Source organism: Ischnura elegans, chromosome X (assembly GCF_921293095.1).
Source record: "Ischnura elegans chromosome X, ioIscEleg1.1, whole genome shotgun sequence".
In the NCBI taxonomy this organism is placed as follows: Eukaryota; Metazoa; Arthropoda; class Insecta; order Odonata; family Coenagrionidae; genus Ischnura; species Ischnura elegans.
Window position 1 is genome coordinate 84,250,658 of NC_060259.1, and position 21,828 is coordinate 84,272,485.

At 38.6% G+C, this 21,828-nt stretch overlaps 1 protein-coding gene across 3 annotated transcripts in view; it reads right to left on the reverse strand.

Annotated features, from left to right (window-relative positions):
* LOC124171827 (protein MON2 homolog) overlaps positions 1-9,308 on the reverse strand; it is a 65,642-nt gene extending 56,334 nt beyond the window's left edge. The window contains exons 1-8 of one of the 3 annotated variants that reach the window (XM_046551176.1): positions 9,076-9,308; positions 8,776-8,939; positions 8,227-8,358; positions 7,950-8,132; positions 5,397-5,636; positions 3,327-3,452; positions 1,732-1,929; positions 1,346-1,601 (exon numbers count right to left, since the gene is read on the reverse strand). In XM_046551176.1, the coding sequence (XP_046407132.1) occupies positions 1,346-1,601; positions 1,732-1,929; positions 3,327-3,452; positions 5,397-5,636; positions 7,950-8,132; positions 8,227-8,358; positions 8,776-8,939; positions 9,076-9,160 (1,384 nt within the window). In that variant the 5' untranslated portion in view covers positions 9,161-9,308. The other 2 variants (XM_046551175.1, XM_046551177.1) reach the window with 2 other exon arrangements.
* Between the last annotated feature and the right edge of the window lie 12,520 nt (positions 9,309-21,828).

The following is a 21,828-nucleotide window of genomic DNA, read 5'->3' on the forward strand; positions in this document are numbered from 1 at the left end:
ACTGACACATCATCAATGACCATGGTGCCACCACAAAGTAAATTTCCTTTTTTTTCCCTATATCATGATACCACAAAATAAGCCACATTTTTTCACCCTTTAAATGTGCAAATAAGCTGAAATAGGCTACAGAGGGTTCCTAGCGGCTGCTGAAGGGCAATAAAAATAAAAAGATGAGTAAAAGATGTTCGCATGACATCTACTTGTCAAAGGAAGAACTTCTGAGCACCTACGGACACGGAGAGTAGATGCATAGTTCAAATTGTCAATGGACGATGGGATCAGTCTACTACGGCGATGGGAGCAGGTTAAGGGTTAAATAAAACAATAAATACACTCAGCTCCTTCAACTGAAACTAGAACTTTCCAATTAAATTTTTTCTTTTGAACCCAGATTTTTGGATATAATATAGAGTCATTAGTAAGATTCCCTGAAAGACATCTAAAGAAAAACTTCTTGAGATGAGATCATAATATATCATTGAAATGCATTTGATCAAAATAAAGCAAGGCAATGGCAAGGATGATTCACGCCATTTTGACATTTTTAAATGCCAGAAATCATCTTTCTGATTGGGTTACATATGTAGATGGTACAGTCCGAGTTAAATAAATGAACCACTTGTGCCTAGACTTATAAACGTCACATGGGCAACACTTTATAAAGGTCAGTGGCCAATATTTTTTAGCACTGCACCCCTACCCCATACCTCTGAAGAGCTCAATTACAGCTGCTCATAGCAAACTCACCACAGGAAGAGGGCTTGGTAAAATAACTGGCAGTATACTGGACTGTCAATTGGGAGATCTAGGTTAGATTCCCAGCTCAGCCTCATGATTTTTTCGTGGCATTTTTTACCCGTGGAGTATATTGGGTTAAAGTCTGGAGTAAATAACACGTATAATTCATCACTTGATTACTAAAAGCCCTCCTGCTGATAGGATATATTTGTGATGTTAGCAAGGAAGAAAAGTTCCAATTTCTCCATAAAAAAAGTCATCATGAACACAGATTAGAGCAAGTTTTTCATATAATATCACTGTAAATTGATCAGTGACGATATCAGCACATGTGAAACACAAGAATAAAAGCGATACCATGATAACTCTAGTAATTCAGAATTGGAATCCAAACAATTGGAGTGATAAAAAAAATCATTCTTTGGCCACAACTACTCATAATTTGCAAGACATATGAAACCAAAGCAATAGAACACAAAGGAATACAATGAGGCATACAGTTTTGCCATTGTGCTCCGAACAAGTCCCAACTGGAGAAGTTCTTCCGCATGAAGGTGGTTAATTTTTTTTACCTGGACTGTACATGGTTGTAATCAAATATTACCTGAGCTGCCAGGTTGCCCAAGCAACTGTGGATTCACAAAAAGAGACTGCACATATGCACCCAAAGAATTGACTATGTCCTGGAAAATGTTGGTGGCATGAGCTTTGAGGTCGTAGCATTCACAGAATGACTTAAGAAGCTCAGGTTGGACTGTCATCTTATGAAGCACCTCCAACGCTAACGATCGCTGCCAGACAGGCTTGTCTGGATCCAGAAACTTCACTATTAGTGACAAAAATATTTCACACTCCGTCACCTGAAAGAAGGCAAAGGCTCAATTAGATATCAAAAACATAAAGTTAAAGCAGCAATATGAAAAAATACAACATCTAGTACTCCCATTTTCAAAGAATTTCAAGCAGTGCACAATATTTGCTGATGCTTACCAAAAGGCTGTGATACTTCTGAATCAAAATGGACACCACTCGAAGGAGCCTCATACTAATAGGAAAATAAGGCTTGTCCAAGGGTGTAGCTTGTTGCAGATTTGCAGGAACAGTATTCCGGTATTTTATATTAGGAGAAAATAATTTGATCACAAGAGCACAAACACGCTCCTTTAGAAGAAAACAAAACTCAGGATGCTGAAAAGAGAAAAAAAATCACATGTAAAAAACACAAAAATTTTAAGCCCAAAACCATTTACATTTTAAGATTGAGAGAGCAATATTACAGTTTATATGACCAAGGATCTCATACATCAATAGCAGATAAGATACAAGGTATGGATATACATAATAAACTTTGTAAAACCTATACAATTACCAATGCCCTACAGGCAAAATATGGACATTGAGCTGAAGGTGATGCCCAACATTTAAAGCTGTTTGATTTAAAAATCATCATCAATTACTTTCATTTTACCAAAGCAACTGCTTCCGAGAAAGATTTAGTGCTTTCCCGGCTAAAGGTTGCGTGAAGAGTTCTTGGGATCGCCACTGGGTCTGGAACTGCATTACTGCCAAAGTTTCAATGTCCGACTCAGCCATCGTCCTTGACCTGAGGACGATGGCCGAGCCGGACATCGAAACGTCAGCATTAATGCAGTTCCTGACTTGGTGGCGATCCTGTGAAGTCTTCATGCAACTGCTTCCACTATTAACCCATTCGCATCCATCACTTGGGATTGAAATGATTGGGATTAAAGCAGACTCCCGATTATCCGGCTGTGGTTTAACCGGGTTGCGGATTATCCGTGCATGATTTTTACTCTTCCTCAATTTTTTCCACGGTCTTCATAAAAAAGTAAAATCGGACGCAAAATCATCGGAATTGCTGCATTAATGCTAGGATAAACCGGGCTTATTATTTCCATTAGAATCCCATTTGTAAAATGGAAACGACTGCGCGCTAGCTACATTCACGGGAGCAACGTGTTCCTGAATTCCAAGCCTCGCAGTGCACGACCGCGCTCCGCTAAAAAGATCGCAAACTGGTGAAGAAAGCTCTCCTCAAGTCCGGGAATCACTCTAAAATAACAGAATAACTGAATAAATAATAATATATTGTGTGTTTTAGGTAAATTATGAGCATTGCAAGACATTTAAGTGAAAGTTTGGGTTATCCGTGTTTTCCGATTATTTGTGCCGTCTCTCCCCATCATTAGCCTGGATAATCAGGAGTGTACTGTAGTCCAATTTTCAGGTGAATAAAATCTACAAGTAAGAAACGTATTTCGAAGGCAATTTACGATGGAAAATTTTTTCTAAATAGCCACCAGATGGCAGCTGCTATCAGGTACACTACCTGGCCAAAAACTTACACAAAAACTCATAAGATAGCAGCAGGATCAAATGATAGATACCACTATGCATTCTGCGTAGTGGTACGCTTGTGGTGTCTGTGGCCAACTTCAGGCCACGTACCACTGCACTTGTGGATGCGAATGGGTTAAGTTTCAGCTGTAGCTAGAGACAGCGAAACCTATGCCACAGAAAATGATTGATGGAGTCCGACAGATTGTTGTCACTTCAGTACATACCTCAAAGAAGACAGATGAGAAATTGGTTAACACAGACTCCAGCAGTTCAAGTCCAAAGGTGCGTGTCATTTCAGTCATGCCAATGAGCCAATATGGCTGGTCAGCATTGACAAGTTGGACTAAATCCTAGAAACAAATAACAAGAATAAAAGAGTAAGCACACTATAGACATAGATAAACAAAATTTGAACATGAAAATGGACTATTTGAGCCACAGATATCCCCTCAGAAAAACATTTTGCCATAAAGAACTCATGACTTCTTTTTCCCTAATTAAAAAAATAAGCTCAAAATATATCTTGAATGCATTAATGCTTCTCTCATTCCTGTCCACAAGATTCAAATATCTTTGAGCTTTCAATCCTTTCCTTTAGAAGTTGTGAAGTTTTTTGCAGGGCTTGAATATACGTTGGCTTTGTAATTTTTAGGATTACCGCCATGGCGTTTCATTTAAGAGATGAAATGGTGGCTATCTTGCTGGCTTCCTCAGGTCCAAGATAGAATAAACCATGGAAATACCAGCAGTCTAATAGTACTTAAGTAAACCCAGATGATATTTTGAAATACCAATTTATATTTCTAAAGTTTGCAGTCACTAACTAATTAAGCCACTGAAATAGAGCAAGGGTATAATATGATAAGGTCCAGCCACTACATGATTTCCATTTCAAGTGAGCTGGGTGATGAATCAGTTTAATTGCCGATACATACAATGATACACTACTTAGTATAACACCAAGAATTATACCAGAATCAACTGACTTAAAATGCCAGTCAGCATTTTAAATATTAGAATACCGAGAGTAAAGCAATAAAAAGCAAAATCAGCACCTATGCAAATCCATAGGATTTATATGTATCGTAATATGAATACATGATACAACAACAACCATTGGAGAAGGGTCTAATGTACCAGGTTAAATGTGGATGGACACCCAGGACGTTAAAGTACTGACGTGATAGGATGTGTTTTCATGGTTACAAGTAGGAGTAAGACATGGTTATTCTGGATAGAAATCAATCCAGATTCTTGAAAGGATGAATATGAAGTTCTCAGAATTTCTCATGCATATAAAGCCTCTCTCATAGGCTTAGGTTTGATTGTAATAAAGATGAGCTGCACTGGCTCATTAAAAGCACATGGTTAGAGGCTAGAGCTCGGACACCATGGAACATTCGGACTTATAGAAACAAGACCACTCTGCATGAAAATGTGTTGAATTCCACCCATTTGTGACAACCAATTCACCAAAAAATACACTAGCCTTAGGCCAGCCATGACTGAGATTAAATGCCACAGGGTGACAGAGTGAGACATTTTTCATTTTCAATTCTTGAGAACTATGAAAAACAAAGAAAAGAGACTAAACTTATTAAACTGTTAGAGACTTAATTTATTCTAAAAATAATCACAGATGAGAAGAATACAGGAACAATATCAGCATACACAGCCACTAGTCTCATATCACGGATAAGAAATCGCATTACCTCACCTTTAGATACCAAGTTAAAGTCTGAGCAGAAAAATCATGGTCAGGCTGCATTATAGTAATCCAAATGATGATAAGAAATTTAAGCTGGAGAAATTATTTTTTTATAGCAAGAATACATCACTTATTCAGAGCAAATATTTATTAGTGTACTATAACAAAGCTATTAAAATTCCACAGTACGAATCATTCCTCATGATGCCTTACACCGAACAAGAGAGATTGATCCTTAGGGGTACATCATAGCTATTGACTAAATAGGGATAGGTGAGCATTCCATTGAATTTCTAGGTTAAATGACAAACTTTAGCTGGTGATACCAATATATTTTATACACACCATTCAAAAAACTTTCTTGAAACTCTTCTGAAAAGAAGAGTAATCGCCATTACGGTCAATAATGGTTTCCACATGCAAATATAAGGTATTTCAACCGGACTAATTATTTATATTCCAGTTTCCATTAAAACGTAGTTACATATGCCAGCAAAGAAATAAGTGGCCAAATTAGGAATTTATAACAGCAGCAAAAATAACATCAGACACATAAAGAATAAAATTGCCTGAGAAAAATATTCACCTGGAACATTAAGTAGGCATCTGCAGCACATGGCCTCAAGCCTTTAGGAGCAACATTGCTGGGTATTTTCAGTTCTTCTAACTGCACATCACGCTGGACCGTCTCCTTGTCGTGGAAGTAGTTATCCTCAGCAACCACTCGCTCAAACACAAGGGACACTAGTTGCCTCACTGTAGCACCAGCTGTGTTGATTGTTGTAGAATCCTTGGTGAAGTGCAGGCGAAAGCATAGGACTAAATTCTTGAAAGAAAAATAACACATGCATATTGAAAATCAGTCAACTGAACAATGCTTATGAAAAATGTTGAAGAAAATTCTTAATATTTACATCTCAAGATCTAGCTGCACACTTGTTATATGAACTTAGCTGTAGAGGCCCTGCTAGTGAACACAAAACCTGAACTCTCCATATTCTGGCCCTACGGTCATCTGAGCTCGTGTTCATGGTTAAGGCAACCAAGTTAAAGCAGTGGATGACCATGGCCATTCGCCCAGCATACGCATTTCAAGATTTCTAGCCACCATTCAGCTCTCTGCCTTAACTGCCTCAAACAACCCCTTTGGAAAGGAAGGGTTGCGTGGGGATGGCAGGGGATACAAGGGGCTGGTACGGGGTTTTCCCTTGGGCAAATGCTATTCTGTCTATTAACTGCTTGGTGGTCACTAGACTGAACATCTCAGATGGCCACATTCAGTCTCTGAGTCAGTCGTGCTTGTCAGAGAACTTCGAAAACATTCGTAAAATACAGTACGGAATATTTAGGTAATTGCGTCTCTCTCTCCACCAATCCCACACTGTCACAGAGGTGGACACAGAGTGTTTTCTCGACCACTTGCTGGCCTCTACTTATCTGGATTCCATACCCTATAACACACCAACCAACCCATTATTTGGGAATTTCACCTTCACTATTTTTTCCTAGAAAATGGGATGAAGTGGCAAATCTGGGTTGGTTTGTCGATAGTAAGGTGAGTATTCATACTAAGGATTTAGAGTTTGCAGTATGAAATACGCTAAGTGACGCAAAAATTCCCCAATCAATAACACCAGTGATAGTATTATAAACCAGCAATACCCCTCAAGGCTTCATGTAAAAAAGTGGGATTGATAGGACTCCTCAATGGCAATCCTTCAATCATATCACTACATGGCTAGAAGCATGATTAAATCATACGTCAATCTGTAAATGTTACCCATGATATTAATAACAAATGGTAATTTCCACAATTTAAATTACAAGTCAACTACTGACCATGGTTTTAACATATTACGTCATTTCCAAAGGAACCTTGAAAATGACATAATATATTGAAACCATGGTCGGTAGTTCAGTTATGAAATAAAGTGTGGAAATGATCATTTACAAGTTTTACCACGGATATTTCAATCTTCCACCAAGTCCACCCTGAAACCATTTTATGGTATGGTGGTATGGTATTTGGAGGAGGCGACTAACAGCCGAGTTCATTTTTGCCACCACTGAGTTTTGCGCTTGAAATGTCCTCCCCACAACACTCAAGCAGGGATCGGGCAATCTCTAAAAATTCTCTGCCACCGTCGGGATTTGAACCTGAGCCCATGAGGTGGGAAGCCAACACTCTAGCCACCACACCAACCCGATCCCCCTGAAACGAATTTATATGTACGTAAATGTTGTACTACAGCATGAACAAGAGAATATAAACAAAACTTCACAGTGATAATCATACTGATTGTACAAATGCATAGAATAGAAGAATTAAGTATTTGAATCACTGAAAAATGGGCACAGGAGAACCTTGATCATCTGCCATAATATTAACCATTTGTCCAATTACCCTCTAATCACTTCCCAAGCCCATCCTTGCTAACACTCCCCTCCTCTCCCATTCCTAGCCTAAGCTATTACATATTCAATGAAATGAACACTAAATATGTAGAGAGAGCATGGCACAGAAACCAAAGGCATAACTGCCAAGAAAACCATCATGAATGATTCCACTTGACCTTTACCGTCCCTTAGGATGGATTATGGAAGCTCCACTATGCATCACCAATTACCAGTGTTTAGGAACAAAAAAATTGCATTTTTTCCAGGATAATTGACACAACCTGTAGTGTCACATTCGCTCAAACCATGGAGGCCCTTAATAGGGGTAGTGCCAAAGAACATACAGTTTTATGTGGAAAAGTAAAGTATTTGTCTCACAGGCAGTGCTTGAGGGTTTACAAGTTGAATGACAGGAGATGACAATAAGGACGCCCAAAGATGAAATGCTTTTAACAATTACTCCTTGTAACAATAAGAGGCCATTTTTGTCCGATTAAACACGATGGCTCTTGTAGATGATAAAAATTACATGGTATGCTAGTTTTATCATATCTGCAGGAGCCTTAATTTCAGTTTGAACCCAACTGTCAATCGGTGTAGGAGTACTAGCGACACTTCCCTCCACTACCATCAATTCATGACGAATTGGATGTATTTCACCAATTTTCAGATGATCTTATAGAGAGTGATACTATCCTTAGATAGATATTATCGATTCTAAATCATAAACGTCGATACTTACCCGTGCTAATGTGTCTCCATGCACAATTGTGTTAGTTGTTAAGAGTAACGTCACAGTCTGTAAAACTTTCACTTCTTCAACTCCCGACTCCATAAGAATCCACAAAGTATCAGTGATGCAGCGGGCCCCTTTCTGATCAACAGTCTGTTGCATCATTAAGCGCTGTATGATACCGAGGCAGAGCTAAGAAGGGGACAAGAATGATACAATGTTGAAATTTCATTAAAACTACTTCAAGTCTACCCACAAAGTAAAACCAACCCTATGAGTAACGTACCCTCACGATTTTGGTGTCCTTGGTTTCACATCCCTGCACTAGTGGGTACAAAATTTGGTTGACTATGTAAAATACAGGGGTTTGTGGATTGGCAGCAGCATTCCTTATTTTGATAATTCCTTCTTCACATGACTGAAAATTCAGCAATAAACAAATACAATGTCAGAGGAAATGGAAGGTTTTCTGGTAGTTTATACAATTATGCTCCGTATCTCGCAGTGATTTGAACAAACGTTTACAACTATAGAAATTATCAAAGTCAAAGGCGCAGTCCTGAAATGACAGTGCTCTCTAAACGTCATACTCATTTGTCAGTGATCTAAGTGGAGCGACTTCGCCTACTGACATAAATTACTTTCCTTCCCCATCACTTTGCATAAGAGTTTATGTAAAATTTAAGGGTCTATTTAATACATGACTACTGTAGAAGGTTGAACGTTTACCCTGCTTTTAGAAAAGGACATATTCTCAGCAGTAAAATTAAATACCCAGTAAGGAAGACAATAACAATTAAGCCGGAAAGCATGAATGAAACTGAGAACCACATACCTCCTTAATTTGAGGGTACTTTTTTTTGGTTTCTAAAGATACATTTTTCAAGTCGTTCTGCAGCGTATCCAACAATTTTTGAGCAACATCGCTCCCTGTCGTTCCACCCACAAACGCCATCGTAACTTGATTGAACAACCAGGCAGTATAATGGCTTCTCCCTCCTTAAAAATTAGAAATACGCTTCAAGGATCTATGCCATTATACGTTTAGGCTCGCAGACAACATTTATAAACATTATTCCACAATCCAACCCCATCACGCAGCGATTCGGGTGAGTTGGCACCATGAATAAAATACCTGTGTCAATAGATGGAGTGAGTGGAGCCAATGTATTCAAAACAACAGTCACAACAATTGCGCTGACAGCTGAAAGTAGACACATTAAAGAAATGGCGCCAATCACGAGTCGAATGATACTTCTACGCTACATAATTGCATTCATTGCTCTGCAGAGTGAAAATTCACCGCCATACCCAACGTACATGAGTTTATAGGTAATAAATAAATTATAATTATGAAATAGTACTTCGGTACTTCCCTTGGAAGCGCACTTGATGTTAACCACGCACTCCGTTCATGCGTTCATGTACCTACGATCACAATGCCGATTGATAATGTTAATGCCATTATATCTTTTCATTTTTCGACTGAATGGACAAGTCAACCCGATTTAATCTACTTTTTTATCTTTTAATGATGTGCTGCATTCGATAGTATATATCGCGCTTCGAGTTGGAATAATCATCTAATCACAAGCCAATTAGTGTATCAATTATTGAAGAGCCTCGATACAATCTAATCTGATAATTCGGATGCTGAAAATATGTTCTTGTCTTGAACGTTTAGGAATGCGATGGCAGGTCTTTGCTAAGGTTAAAAAAAATATCTTTGGTTTAACCATCTATGAACAAGACTAAAACTTGCTCATTGTAAATGGTGTTACAGGTTGATGGGTTTTATGGTTTAATGATACATCCTAACAATTATACACTATTATTGTTAATTCATAAATAAGCGAGCGAAAATATGGAATTTTATGAATTCATAGAAGATTTTTCGAGACATTAAGTTGACGGCATATTCAAGTATTCTTTGCTCGATCAGCACGCCGTTACTGTGTTCTCTGGACCAAGGAATACTTCTACTAGAACACATAATTAAACTGAGTGCTGTGGAAAACCATTTTGCATTCAGGATCAGTCTTATGGTGTTCGGGTATAGTTGGAACAAGTTTTATGGTTCTCTGAAAAAGGCTCACTCAAGCTAATCACACGTACAGGGTTAGAATAAAATTGAAATATGACTATATTAGTTTGATTATAATTCTGAATACCGTGAATCAAACCCGGGATTTTTTTGTGTTTGTATTAGTTTTTATGCTTACTTTAAACTGATCATGTAGCGTTACATTATTTCACTCGTGTTTATAAAAATTTGTACCCATTTGTACCCACTTCACCATTTAATACTCCCCTTCTCCCGCTCATTGGCATCAAGTATTTATCCCTTCTCAAACTCAGACGAGATAACTCGTCTACACTGATCAAATCTTGTCCGAGGCAATTTAATTTGTCCTCTGGCTTCTCAAATGCTTCGTTTTTGTGAGCTACTATTGTACCTCGCAAGGGGAAAGGCTGAAATTCTTCCTAGAGATTCATTATTTAGACAGTAGATGGCGTAGGCTGAGTGAATATGGCGGCCGAACGGGCGGTAAGCGGATTGCGGCAAATTGAAAAGAGAACAGTGAAGAATGGAATGGCATTCGCATTCCCGTGGAACGAAACAAAAAGGAAAAAGGACGGTTGGAATCGGCAAAAAATAAGCACGATAAGAAACTAAGCTTCATATGGGACCCTTTAAAGAGACGATGTGTCTTTCATTGTGATATTTAATCATGTGTTCTTAAGACTTCCTAAGCCTTCTTTAGCTCACATTTATGGGCACAATTGTCAATCGTTTTTAGACCCGGATTTAATCGAGCTCTATGGAAGTATGCTCATTCCTTGCGATCGGATCGATCGAAAATTTGCCGGCCTCATTGGTAGGAAATCTTTTCTCAAGTGGTGATGGAAAGAAAAGAGGAATGAGAGAATTTGATTCACGTTTTATTCAGCTCATTGTATTTTGATTAACTTCCAAATGTTATTGATAATGTGAGAATTTTCTTTGCGTTAATTGATTAAGTTGATGTAATTTGGCATCCAAATAGCTTTGAAAAACCAGTGTTTTTTGTATTTTCAAAGAATCAATTAATATGTACAAACAATATTAATGAATTTTTGTTACCTATCATTTACAAGCAGACCATTTTCATATCATTTACCGCATTATTGCGGAAGAATTTTCCGTAACTATTTGTATTTCATTCACATGCACTCGTAAATAGTGCTTTGTTCATAGAGATACCATCTTTGCATTTGAGCCTTTCTTTAAATAAAAGCGCAATTTTGCGCTATACTAATTGAATACTGGAGAGGGAGCAAAGGCGAACGGAAATTTTTATGGGAAGTTTCATAGCGTTTACTACCTTCTCTCCGGTATTAACACCCGTAAAATATCCTTTCTCCAAGACATTAAGGTTTACTGCTTCCTGTCTGCAGTTCAACGCGTGTATAATTTGCTTTCGCCCTATTAGTACGGGTAACTGCTTCGCAGTCCCTGTTTTACACGCGTAAAAATTCATTTCCTCCAGGCTTTTTGGGTGTACTTTATCCTGCCTTTGGACACGGGTCATGACCCCCGTGACCCTCTCAGTGCATCCGAGCATGAGACGGATCACCATTCGTACGTTTTTTGGTAGACTCAAAGAACTTTTAGTCCTAACCTTCGTGCGGTGTAAGTAATTTAGCTCATGTTAACGCCTTGGAAGGCCTTAATTTGGAGGTTTGTGCGCAAAGGGAAACGCTATGTTTCCTGCTCTCTTCTGGGCAACTCCAAGAAAATACTTTTTCCAGGTTTTGTTAAAAAAGTTTGCTGTCATGCATGAAATCCATTGGTGTTGATTAACAAAATAGTGGCGCATAGAATTGAGAAAATTAAAAGCTTTTCCCTTTGGACTAATACCTTTACAAGCTTTATGAGCAGACTTATGGACATTTTCATGAAACAAACATTTTGACTTCATTTATATCATTTATTTAATAATAATTCAATATAACAATAAAGTAGAGCGGTGACTAACCCAAGCGTTATTTTTGTCACGAATCTTTCAGTAATTCGAGAATAATATTCATTATTTTCACAATGGCATTTGTGTTCTTGTTGAAATAAACGTTTTTCCTATGCTTAGACTAGCTCCGAGACCAGAGCTTTAATGAAGATTCCGATTTCCTAATGCCATTTCCAGAAAATGGTATCAATTGTGTGCCCCACTATTTTCAATGCTAGTGATTGAAGTACACTCATTGCTAGCGTACGTTTTGGAATGTTGATGGAAATGACATGTCCTTCTTCGTTTATCGGTGGAGCTCTCTATGAGGAAGACTGAGCATTTTTTTGGACGGAGTCCCGGGCAAAGCGTTCCCCGATTTCCTCCCTCTGGGCGGCCCACCTTCCATGACCCAATTTGCATCCTAATATGACTGGCATCCTTTACTCATGCCACCTCTTTACCCCATCCACTCCAATTTAGTTTCTGAATATCGGGCTCCTCTCCTCTATTCACTTTTTCTGTCGTTATTTTGAAACGGAATGGTAGGTAGTGAAATGATATTTTGTAGTTCGTAATCAACGTGGAACAGTAACATAAAAAATGATCATCAAGCATCGAGAACACAGCCATCGCCACTCGTATAAAATAATTGTATTCCTTCCGATGCATTATATTTCATGAAATATGAATTCTTTATGCTCATTATGGATGTTTTAACATGGTTTGACTTTCAAAATATTTATGTCGTTCCCCTAAATAGTGCTAAAATTATGGAAATCTGATGCGGAGCTACACTCGTAATTGCGCTATTTTGCATCGGAAGTTCATGGCGGGCTAGACTCGTCATTTCAGCGCCAGGGGTAATTAATCGATGTAGCTATCAATCCTAGATGGATGTGGATTTAATTTCTTACACTGTACGTAAAAAAATTGATGGTGAAGCTAGCAAGTATATGTGCATTATGGGGTTGGCAGAAAATGAAATGGGTAGGTACTTAGGTAAGAAATAATGATTTAGACGATGGGTTCATTGTCGACCCACTATCGGGTTTCAATAGGTTTTGGTACTCAATTCAAGTAAAATTATATAATCTTTAATTTACCTCAAATATCACTCGATTAAGCCTAAAAAGTGATCGATGGTAACGGGACAAACAGTCAAAAATTCGCAATTGCTGTGGTAAAAATGTCTCATTCGAGCGCTTTTTTCTTCTAAAACAAATTGCTTTGCCGACTACTTCCACAAACGTGTCTCCTGTTCTCACCCTATTTCCTTTCTGACATATCTACTGCTGTGTCTGTTCTTCACCCTATCATTATTCAAGTCCTAAGTAGAAGAACGATGAGGATCCTATACACCGACCGAGTAAGTAATGTTTAAGTTCTAATATGAGTAGGAAAGAACAGAATCCTCTTGAAAACCTTGACAAGAAGCAACATTTTGAGACGTGATGGCCCAGTGGCGTAGCCAAGGGGCGTTCGGGGGGTCCGGACCCCCCGGACGATATTTAACGATATTGAACTTGTCAGATCTCCCCCCCCCCCCGAAATATAAGAACACAATCATATTCCTTCATAAAAGACAACAAAATATTGAAAAATCACGAATTAAAAATATTTCATTAACAAATGAAATTTTTTCAATTACGAAAAGTGCTAAAATTAGTTTAAAACCCATTACTTAGTACCCTGTTTTTCAAAAATTTACCCCTTTGTTTTATACCCCCCCCCCTCCCCCCCGAGCGAAATTCCTGGCTAAGCCACTTTGATGGATGGCCTGATGGGGACAATATTCGACGGACATGTAGATGGCAAGAACGGAAAAGGAACGGAAAATAATACCTCGAATGAAAAATGGAACAGGTAATGAAGGATGTGAAAGAGAAGAAATACGTAGATGTGAAAAGGTTAGCTGATAGGAGAATTGAGTGGAGAGCTGTATCAAACCAATCTAGGGATTGTTGCCCAGTGATGGTTATGATTAAGTACAATATATCCACCCTCTCATGTTTGAAGGCCTATTTCTTTACCCACGTCGAGCCCGACTTCCCCAGTCATATAATTCAGAAAACCCACGGGACTCAAGATTTTTAAAATAATTTATATTCATTTTCCGTGCTACTCTCTCTCCCACTGACGCATGGGCGTCCCCAGCGGGTGGCTGGAGGGGGGTAGCTGCCCCCCCTAGGAGCGAAAATAAATTTAGTTCAAAACAAAAGTTGTGAACAAATTTTCCTTTTGAAGAAATGTGATATTAGTATAAGACATGGGACTAAAATAAAAATCACTATTTTTTCAAGCAAATAATTATAAAAACTAATAAATTGCTGTCATAATTTCCTTAAAATTGTGGTTTCATTAACCTTTTCTGTGCAAAAGAATTACAACTTGAACAACCACCGCTAGTTTTGCCCCCTCCCCAGTTTTGATTCGGGGTACGCCCGTGCGCTGACGTGTCTGATTGTCAGGGAATGCAGCAGACTTCGTCGCCTGTTCTCTCAGTTTTACAGTTATGGTACTTTTTCCAAACCACTCATACCACCCTTGCGCCGTATTTCCTGCAAGAAATGCGAGCTTCTGGGGGGTGTCGTTGCAAGAGTGAAGATTCTCGTCCTCCCACAGCCCCGCTCCAGGCCCGCAGCCAGTGCCACCACCCTTTCGGAGTGGCAACCGGTTTCTCTGGAGTAGCAAACGCTGAGGAGGGTTTAAAGTTGGATATTAATTCCGAAGATTTCGATAGCACCTTTGGTATTTTTTAATGCATTTTTCTAGATGACTGATGGAATTTGAACGCATGTGGCTGCAGAGCTGCATGTGTAAAGGAGGCGATAGATTTAAAAATAAGAGGTGCTTGATATTTCTTATCTTGTCTACTTACTACACGATATATTGTCTAAGGCTTGTCTTATGTTATCTTTATTTAGTTTTTATCTCGATTATGTGCAATCTTGGGTTGTTATTGATCTATTAAACGGTTCAACGAAGACAGTACTGTATGGCGGTAACGGTGTTACATGAACTCCGATTTGGAACGCGTTGTATTCTCGTCTTGAATATTTCCGATATTTGCCTGAGTATTATTTTACTTTCACATTTATATGGATTTTTTGTATGTATATACTCCTGATGTTTTGTGTGTCTATCTTAAAATTGTTCGCAGGATATGTGGAACTTTTTATGCATTCCCGAAAATCGCTCGGAATCGCCCGAAAAGCGCTCAATGTATAAAAAATAATTATCTAGAAAACCTCCGGTTCCGTAATGTCGTTTATTGCCCTTATTAGGCTTAAAACAAAAGGAAAATAGTTGAAAGAGGAATAAATAATTGATTAAAAAATCCAAAAACCATCTGAACGGAAATAAGCGGAGCCATAATTTATTTAACGTAACTAATTAATCATGATGCTGTGAAATCCAGGAGGAGTTAGGTAATGTCCCGGAGGCCTGCAACCCCATCATCCGTCCCGTCCCTCCCCAGCTCCCAATAGCCCACTCAGACTCCCCCTCGTGTACGTCTTGTTATTTATGCTATTTATATGAGTAGTCTATATCTCGAATCCAGTGTTGGAACGTAATCGAGTAAAAATAATCGGATAAATTGTAACGATTACTTTGGCAGTAATTTTTACTGGTAACTATTACTTTTTACGAAATGTAATTTATATATGTAATTTACGATTTGGAAGAGTAACCGTTACTTTCGTTGATATCGTTACTTGCTCGTAATCGACGATTACTTTACCGATTTCAGTGATTTACCTAGGTCGACAGATAACTTAGTGTCACAGAGTACCTTAATTTACTTGTTTAGGTAACGCCACTCTTATATTGTAGTCTACTTGTGATGGGTACAAAATATGACACCCCTTGTGTTGTTACACACAATATAATTGTAGGTATGTATAGCAAGGGAAATTGGAATCAGCAATTTCTAATACTCAATTATTCCACATTTTTACTGCAATATTCGACAGTTGACAGGTCTTCCTTAGAGTAGACAATCTCACAAGAAGTAATTGTAACTGTAATTTTACTGATTACTTTTTAAAGTCAGTAAGTTGTACTTGTATTTGATTACTTTTTGTACGAAGTAACTGTAATTGAGCCCAGTCACTTTTTCTCAGAACCATGACCAACAGTGCTCAAATATGGACTTATTATCTAAGGTATTAATGTTTTGTTTTTAACTTCCCTCAATTCACTACCCCTATTATCAAAATCAATTGAACTAGAATATTCTTGTTCACACTCAATAAATAGTTATTTTATCGTTCTCTAAACCGTTTAGGCATTTGAGTTAACCCTCCGCCCTGAAACCGATCTGATGGTCATCCAAGTATTTATTAACGCTCAAATCCGGTCGTCGATTGATAATCCTCAGCGCAACCTTGGCCGCATGCGAGGTTAAACTGATACTACAGGTATTGTAGATACTACCTGTATTTGAGTATTCACCCTCTGTGGCCTTCTTATTTTAAGGATTACAAACTCTTTCACCAAACATTCTGGTCGTGTTCACTCTCCATGTATTTAGCGAGCAAGCTCGATAGATTCATTCCACCGATTAGTTCGTTCTTATTTTTTTTACGATCCAATGAGTCATCGCGAACCCTACGACGAGTTGCTTTTATTTTTCGTGAATATTTCTCTTAGTCGGCGTCTACTGCATTTTTTCCACCATATTACCTGTTTTGATTTGGTGGGCTAGGCGGGATATTCGCGTTATACAGGATACAGATTTTATAAGGATTCCCACCATTTACTTTGAGTGTACTGACGCTCTGTGGTGCTTTCGGAGAATAATGAAGATAAAATGAATCGAACGAGTGAGTAAGAGCTGAGAAGAGAGAGAGAGGGAGAAGAGAAACCATAAGGAGAAGACGGGACAACTTAGTCGGCCAAAACGGGTAGTTCCCTTCATCAAAGAAAACGAAAGGCATTGATTGCGATTCGTTACCCACCATAAGTGTATTCATATAATACAAATTATTTGTTTTTAGAAACCCCAGTTTAGGCGAAAGGTAATGGTCAATTTAAACCTTATTTGAAAAAGGCCAGATTGGCGCCCATGCGATGCCACTCCATGTGACGTCACAGGGACCTAGTTTCTGCACGAGAGGATAGGAGTTTTACATCGTGTGAGATTACTAATGCATGCATGAGGCACAGAGCTCAGGGAAACATCTCTTAATAATGACCTATAAAAATTGCCTATGGTCGGAAAGTTTCCATCGTTTGATAGGGTATTAATAATCCTTATTTAAGCCAAGCTCTACCTGCTAGCAGGGTACTATGCTACCTTGAAGCATCCAAGTAGGCTTCCGCGGAGATTATGATGATATCTAGTGATTTTTCCGGGTATTATTCGGAATGGATAAACGCGGAAGAATACCCGGAAAAATCACCAGATACCTAGAATCAGCCTGCATCGTAGCGGCGCTCATAGCCTCGCACCAAGGTAGCCTCGCGCAGCGGCAGCCGGAACCAGAATGACATCTCATAGGCTTTTCCCAGCATTCATACTTAGCCGTTACATTTTCACACGCTTGAAAATTTTCCGTTTTCATTTAATCGCAAAAAATAGATATCGTCATTTAAAAATCTAAGAGCTTGAAATACTTACTACAAGAGTAATAATCGTTCAATTTAGGCAATAAAAAAATAGGAAACCACCCTATTATGAGATATGATGGCCTGATGCAAACAATCATAGAAGAACAGGTGGAAGAGAAGAAGGGTAAGGGACGGCCCTGAATGAGTAACATAGGACAGGTTGTAAAGAATGTAAAAGAGAAGAAATGCATAGCTATGAAAAGGCTATCGGAGAGGAGAGAGGAATGGAGAGCTGCGTCAAACCAGTCTTAAGATTGTTGAATAATGGTGATGACTTACGATCTACAATTGTCTTAGTAGTCTTGACCTAGTAATTTTTGCATAGCTCTCCCTGTGACTATTCCCGGCTACCTTTTTTCCGAAGAGCAGGTGCACTTCCTCTTCATATGTAGTCTCCATATGACTTTGTATCCAATCAAGGGGGTACCCAGGATCAAAACTAGGGGGTGGGCAAGCCATGGTTGTTCAAGTTATAGGTAAGATTTAAGTATGGAAAAGGTGAATGAAACCAACATTTTAAGGAAATTTTAACAGCTCTTTATTAGTTTTTAAAATTATTTGCTTGAAAAAATATTATTTTCATTAAAGACATTTGCGATTTTTGTTTCTAGTGGGGGGGGGGGGGGCAGCTGCCCCCTACTTCCCCTCGCTGGGTACGCCCATGTGTCCAGTTCTTCGTACAGCCGCTTCCATCAAGTTCATACGTTCCTTAACTTTTATGAAAAATTTAGTGCTGGTAAGTAAAAATCATCGGGTTACTTGTACTAATTACTTATTCAGTAATTTGTATTTGTAACGATTACTTTTTACGAAATGTAATTTTGACATGTAATTTACTCTTTATGGTGAAAGAGGAATCGTTACTTACGTTGCAATAGTTACTTGCTCGTAATCGGCGATTACTTTTCCGATTTCGCCGATTTACTTACGCCTACAGATAACTTCAAATTCCTGAGTATCATAATTCGCTTGCTTATGTTCAGCCACCCTTATGCTGTAGCCTACTCATGATGGGTACAAAATATAACGCCCCTTGTGTTGTTACATAAACTATAATTATATGTGTCGCAACTGAAATTGAAACTTCAACATTTAAACGCTTCAATTCCAATTTTTTACTGCACCATGCGACAGTTGCCAGGTGGTCACTAGAGTGGACGATCTTACAAGAAGTAATTGTAATTGTAGTATTTATTATACCGACTGATTAATTTTTTAAATCAGATATATCTACTCTAAGTTGATTACTTTTTACGAAGTAACTCTCACTGTACCCAGTTACTTTTGGCCAGTACTTGTACCAGCACTGAAAATCTTTTGTCAAATTCATCGTACCTTCTTGTTCACCACTCGGTGCTGACTTTACTTCATCTCCTTAGGGGTGGTTGAAGGCCGCAGTTTTCGGGCTTTTTATCATATTCCGTGGCGCCTTGGCGGTACGCAATAATACGTTTAAGGCCAGATGTGCGTGGACAGGAAGACTTTTGGCACTCAGCTATTATTTAAAAAATGTTTGTTATGCTGGTAAAATAAAAACTTCGATTAGAGAGTCACCTTAAAAATAACCTTCTTATTAATTTTTACGGAAGTTATGGGGGGTGGGTATTTAGTACGCTAGGGTGGTCCTTATTTTTTAAGTTTTCGAACTTCTTTGGGGACTCCCCCCAGTCTTGTTCCATTTGATGAGAAAATAAATCATGAAAATTATTTTTGCAATCGGATACCGGGAAAACGTGCCGCATCGCACTTACAGTTATGGAATTTGGGTATTTTTCGGACATAACTGAAGATGATGTCACTCTCGGATTATTCTATCACTTTTTTATCTCTTACAACGACTCAATAGACATTTGCAGAGAATCACCTCGAACTTCTTTCACTTCTGCCCTTTCGTTCCCGAGATATCGCACTGAGAGTGAGCGCGCGCCATCCCAGTCAGACAGTTTGGGTGGAACGCGGGTTGCGTACTCTCAATATTTGTTGATCATTCTCACTCATTGTAAAAGCATGAAATTCTTTAGATAAACTTTAAACTTCGTCAATATAACCTTGAATGCAATATATTTATCTCTGTTTATTGTCAAAACGGACTCAGTAGCAGTGGTTTATTCTCCACATCTAACTTTTATATCTAACAATAAGTGCTTCTATCAAAATTAAGTGAATCATTTCTGAGAGCTAACCCCTGAATGGTATGTGAAGGTGCTTCTTCTTGCGTGTATTTCTTTGTCATTGCACAAGATCTGGATTTCAACTTATGAGATTTTATTTTTTTTTGCTTCAGGAAAAGGTCGGGTTAGTTGAGAGTTAATAGATTGCTGTGTGTGCTAATGTAGTGTATTATACAATATTTTATACACATTCATGTGATAGACTCTACAGTTTAATTGAGTCATTTTTAGAGCTTATTATTAGTGATAGGGATGGAGAGGCCATCGAATTTCTTTCCATAACGGGGGAAAATAGTTCCACTCTTTTTTTTATTTTTACCATATCTTCTATAAGCTCCCAAACATTACATAAATAATAACAAATTGTAGCATGCGATGAAGAGAAAATATTTTCCTGTAACGGGGAAATATAAAATGTCCTGCCCACAAATTTCCTACTGTATATGAATATAAAAACTAACCCATACATGTAAAACCGCAGTTTAGAAATAAACCTTTTTAAATTCTGAATGAATAAAGGAATGGAGCAGTGGTGTCATGGTGCCGGAACGCCGTTCCGCTGACGGTGAACAAAAGACATAATAGTCAAATAACGCTTTTATCAATTTTGTTGCCTCAAAACCTCTAATATAGGTATAACTACATTCAAAACAAGAAAATTGAAATAAAATTCAAATAATAACCGGTAATAAAAATCAGAGTAGTAATATTTCACTTCTAAAAAAGTGCGTTCCGGCACTGCTAATTTTTCAATGACGTCACTGGAATGGATGTATGAAACCCTATCAACTATCTCATGCATGAAGTCATGGTTACAATCAAATGAGCCGTGGAGACTCATTCAACAGGATAGTGGCGTAGCCAGGGGGGGGACTGAGGGTCCGGAATCCCCCCTCCCCCGAAATATAAAAACACAAACATTTTCCTTCATAAAACAAAACAAAATATTGAAAAATCACGAATAAAAATATTTCTTTAACAAATGAAGTTTTTTCGATTATGTAAAGTGTTACAATTAGTTTAATACCCATTACTTAGTACCCGGTTTTTCAAAAATTTCTCTCCTTGGTTTTGGACCCCCCCCCCAAACGAAATTCCTGGATACACCACTGCAACAGGACCGGACAGGATCGTTCGAGCCAGTGACGGCGCCATGGACTCTAATTATATTATTTCACATATTTATCAGATGCATCCTAGAAGTAAGAAAATTAGGAGAAAATAAAAAAGAAGAAGAAGGCATCAATGTAAGGACATGGAATATGAAGAAAATCATGTGGGTTAGAAAATATCGAAAGAGGAATGGAGATAGGGAGAACATGTCTGATGGGCATGTGTTAGGTGAGTTGGAATGATACTGGGTACTACTGGAGTGATTGGTACAGTGTGATGTATAGTGGAGAGCAGGGGCGCAACTAGGAATATAGGCTAGGGGGGTTTCAGGCGCAACTAATACTGGGGTAGGGCTGGGGGTGAGGTATACCCGCCGGGGGTAAGCGGGAGGTGCGGGGGCCCTCCGCCAAAAAAATTAAGATAAATGGTTAAAAGGGTTGAGTTTTATGGCATTCTGAGGGATATGTTGTTACTCTTCACACTATTCAATAAGCAATATTAATCCAATTAAGTAAAATAGATTTAACTTAAAAAAAATTTTGAGCTCTGGGGGGGTTTTATTCCCCCCCCCCCTCGCTGCTGCGCCACTGGTGGAGAGTAGGAAAGTCAATGAGGGCTTGGTTTGGTATCAGAAGGAAACTGGGTTAGTGAGAAGTATGCGGTAGGATTCTGGTGTTGGAATTTAAAACACGTTCTATCAACCTTATGGTGGTTGAGGTGCACATGCCAACCGTTAACCATAGAGGGGAGGAAGTATACTGGGTATGTGAACAGCTCGAGGAATTAATTAGGGAATCCCGGGAAGGTAAAGTCTAGTTGTGGTGGGGGACTGGAACGCCTCAGTAGGGATAGGGAGGAATAGAAACGAAAAAGGAGAACTAGGATTAGGAATGAGAAAGAACGGGGAAAAAGCGGTAGAAATTATACTTAAACACCTAGGATAAAATTTGCGATGAAAAAATCATTTGACTTAGCAGGGATTCATGGCGAATTCCGTGCATT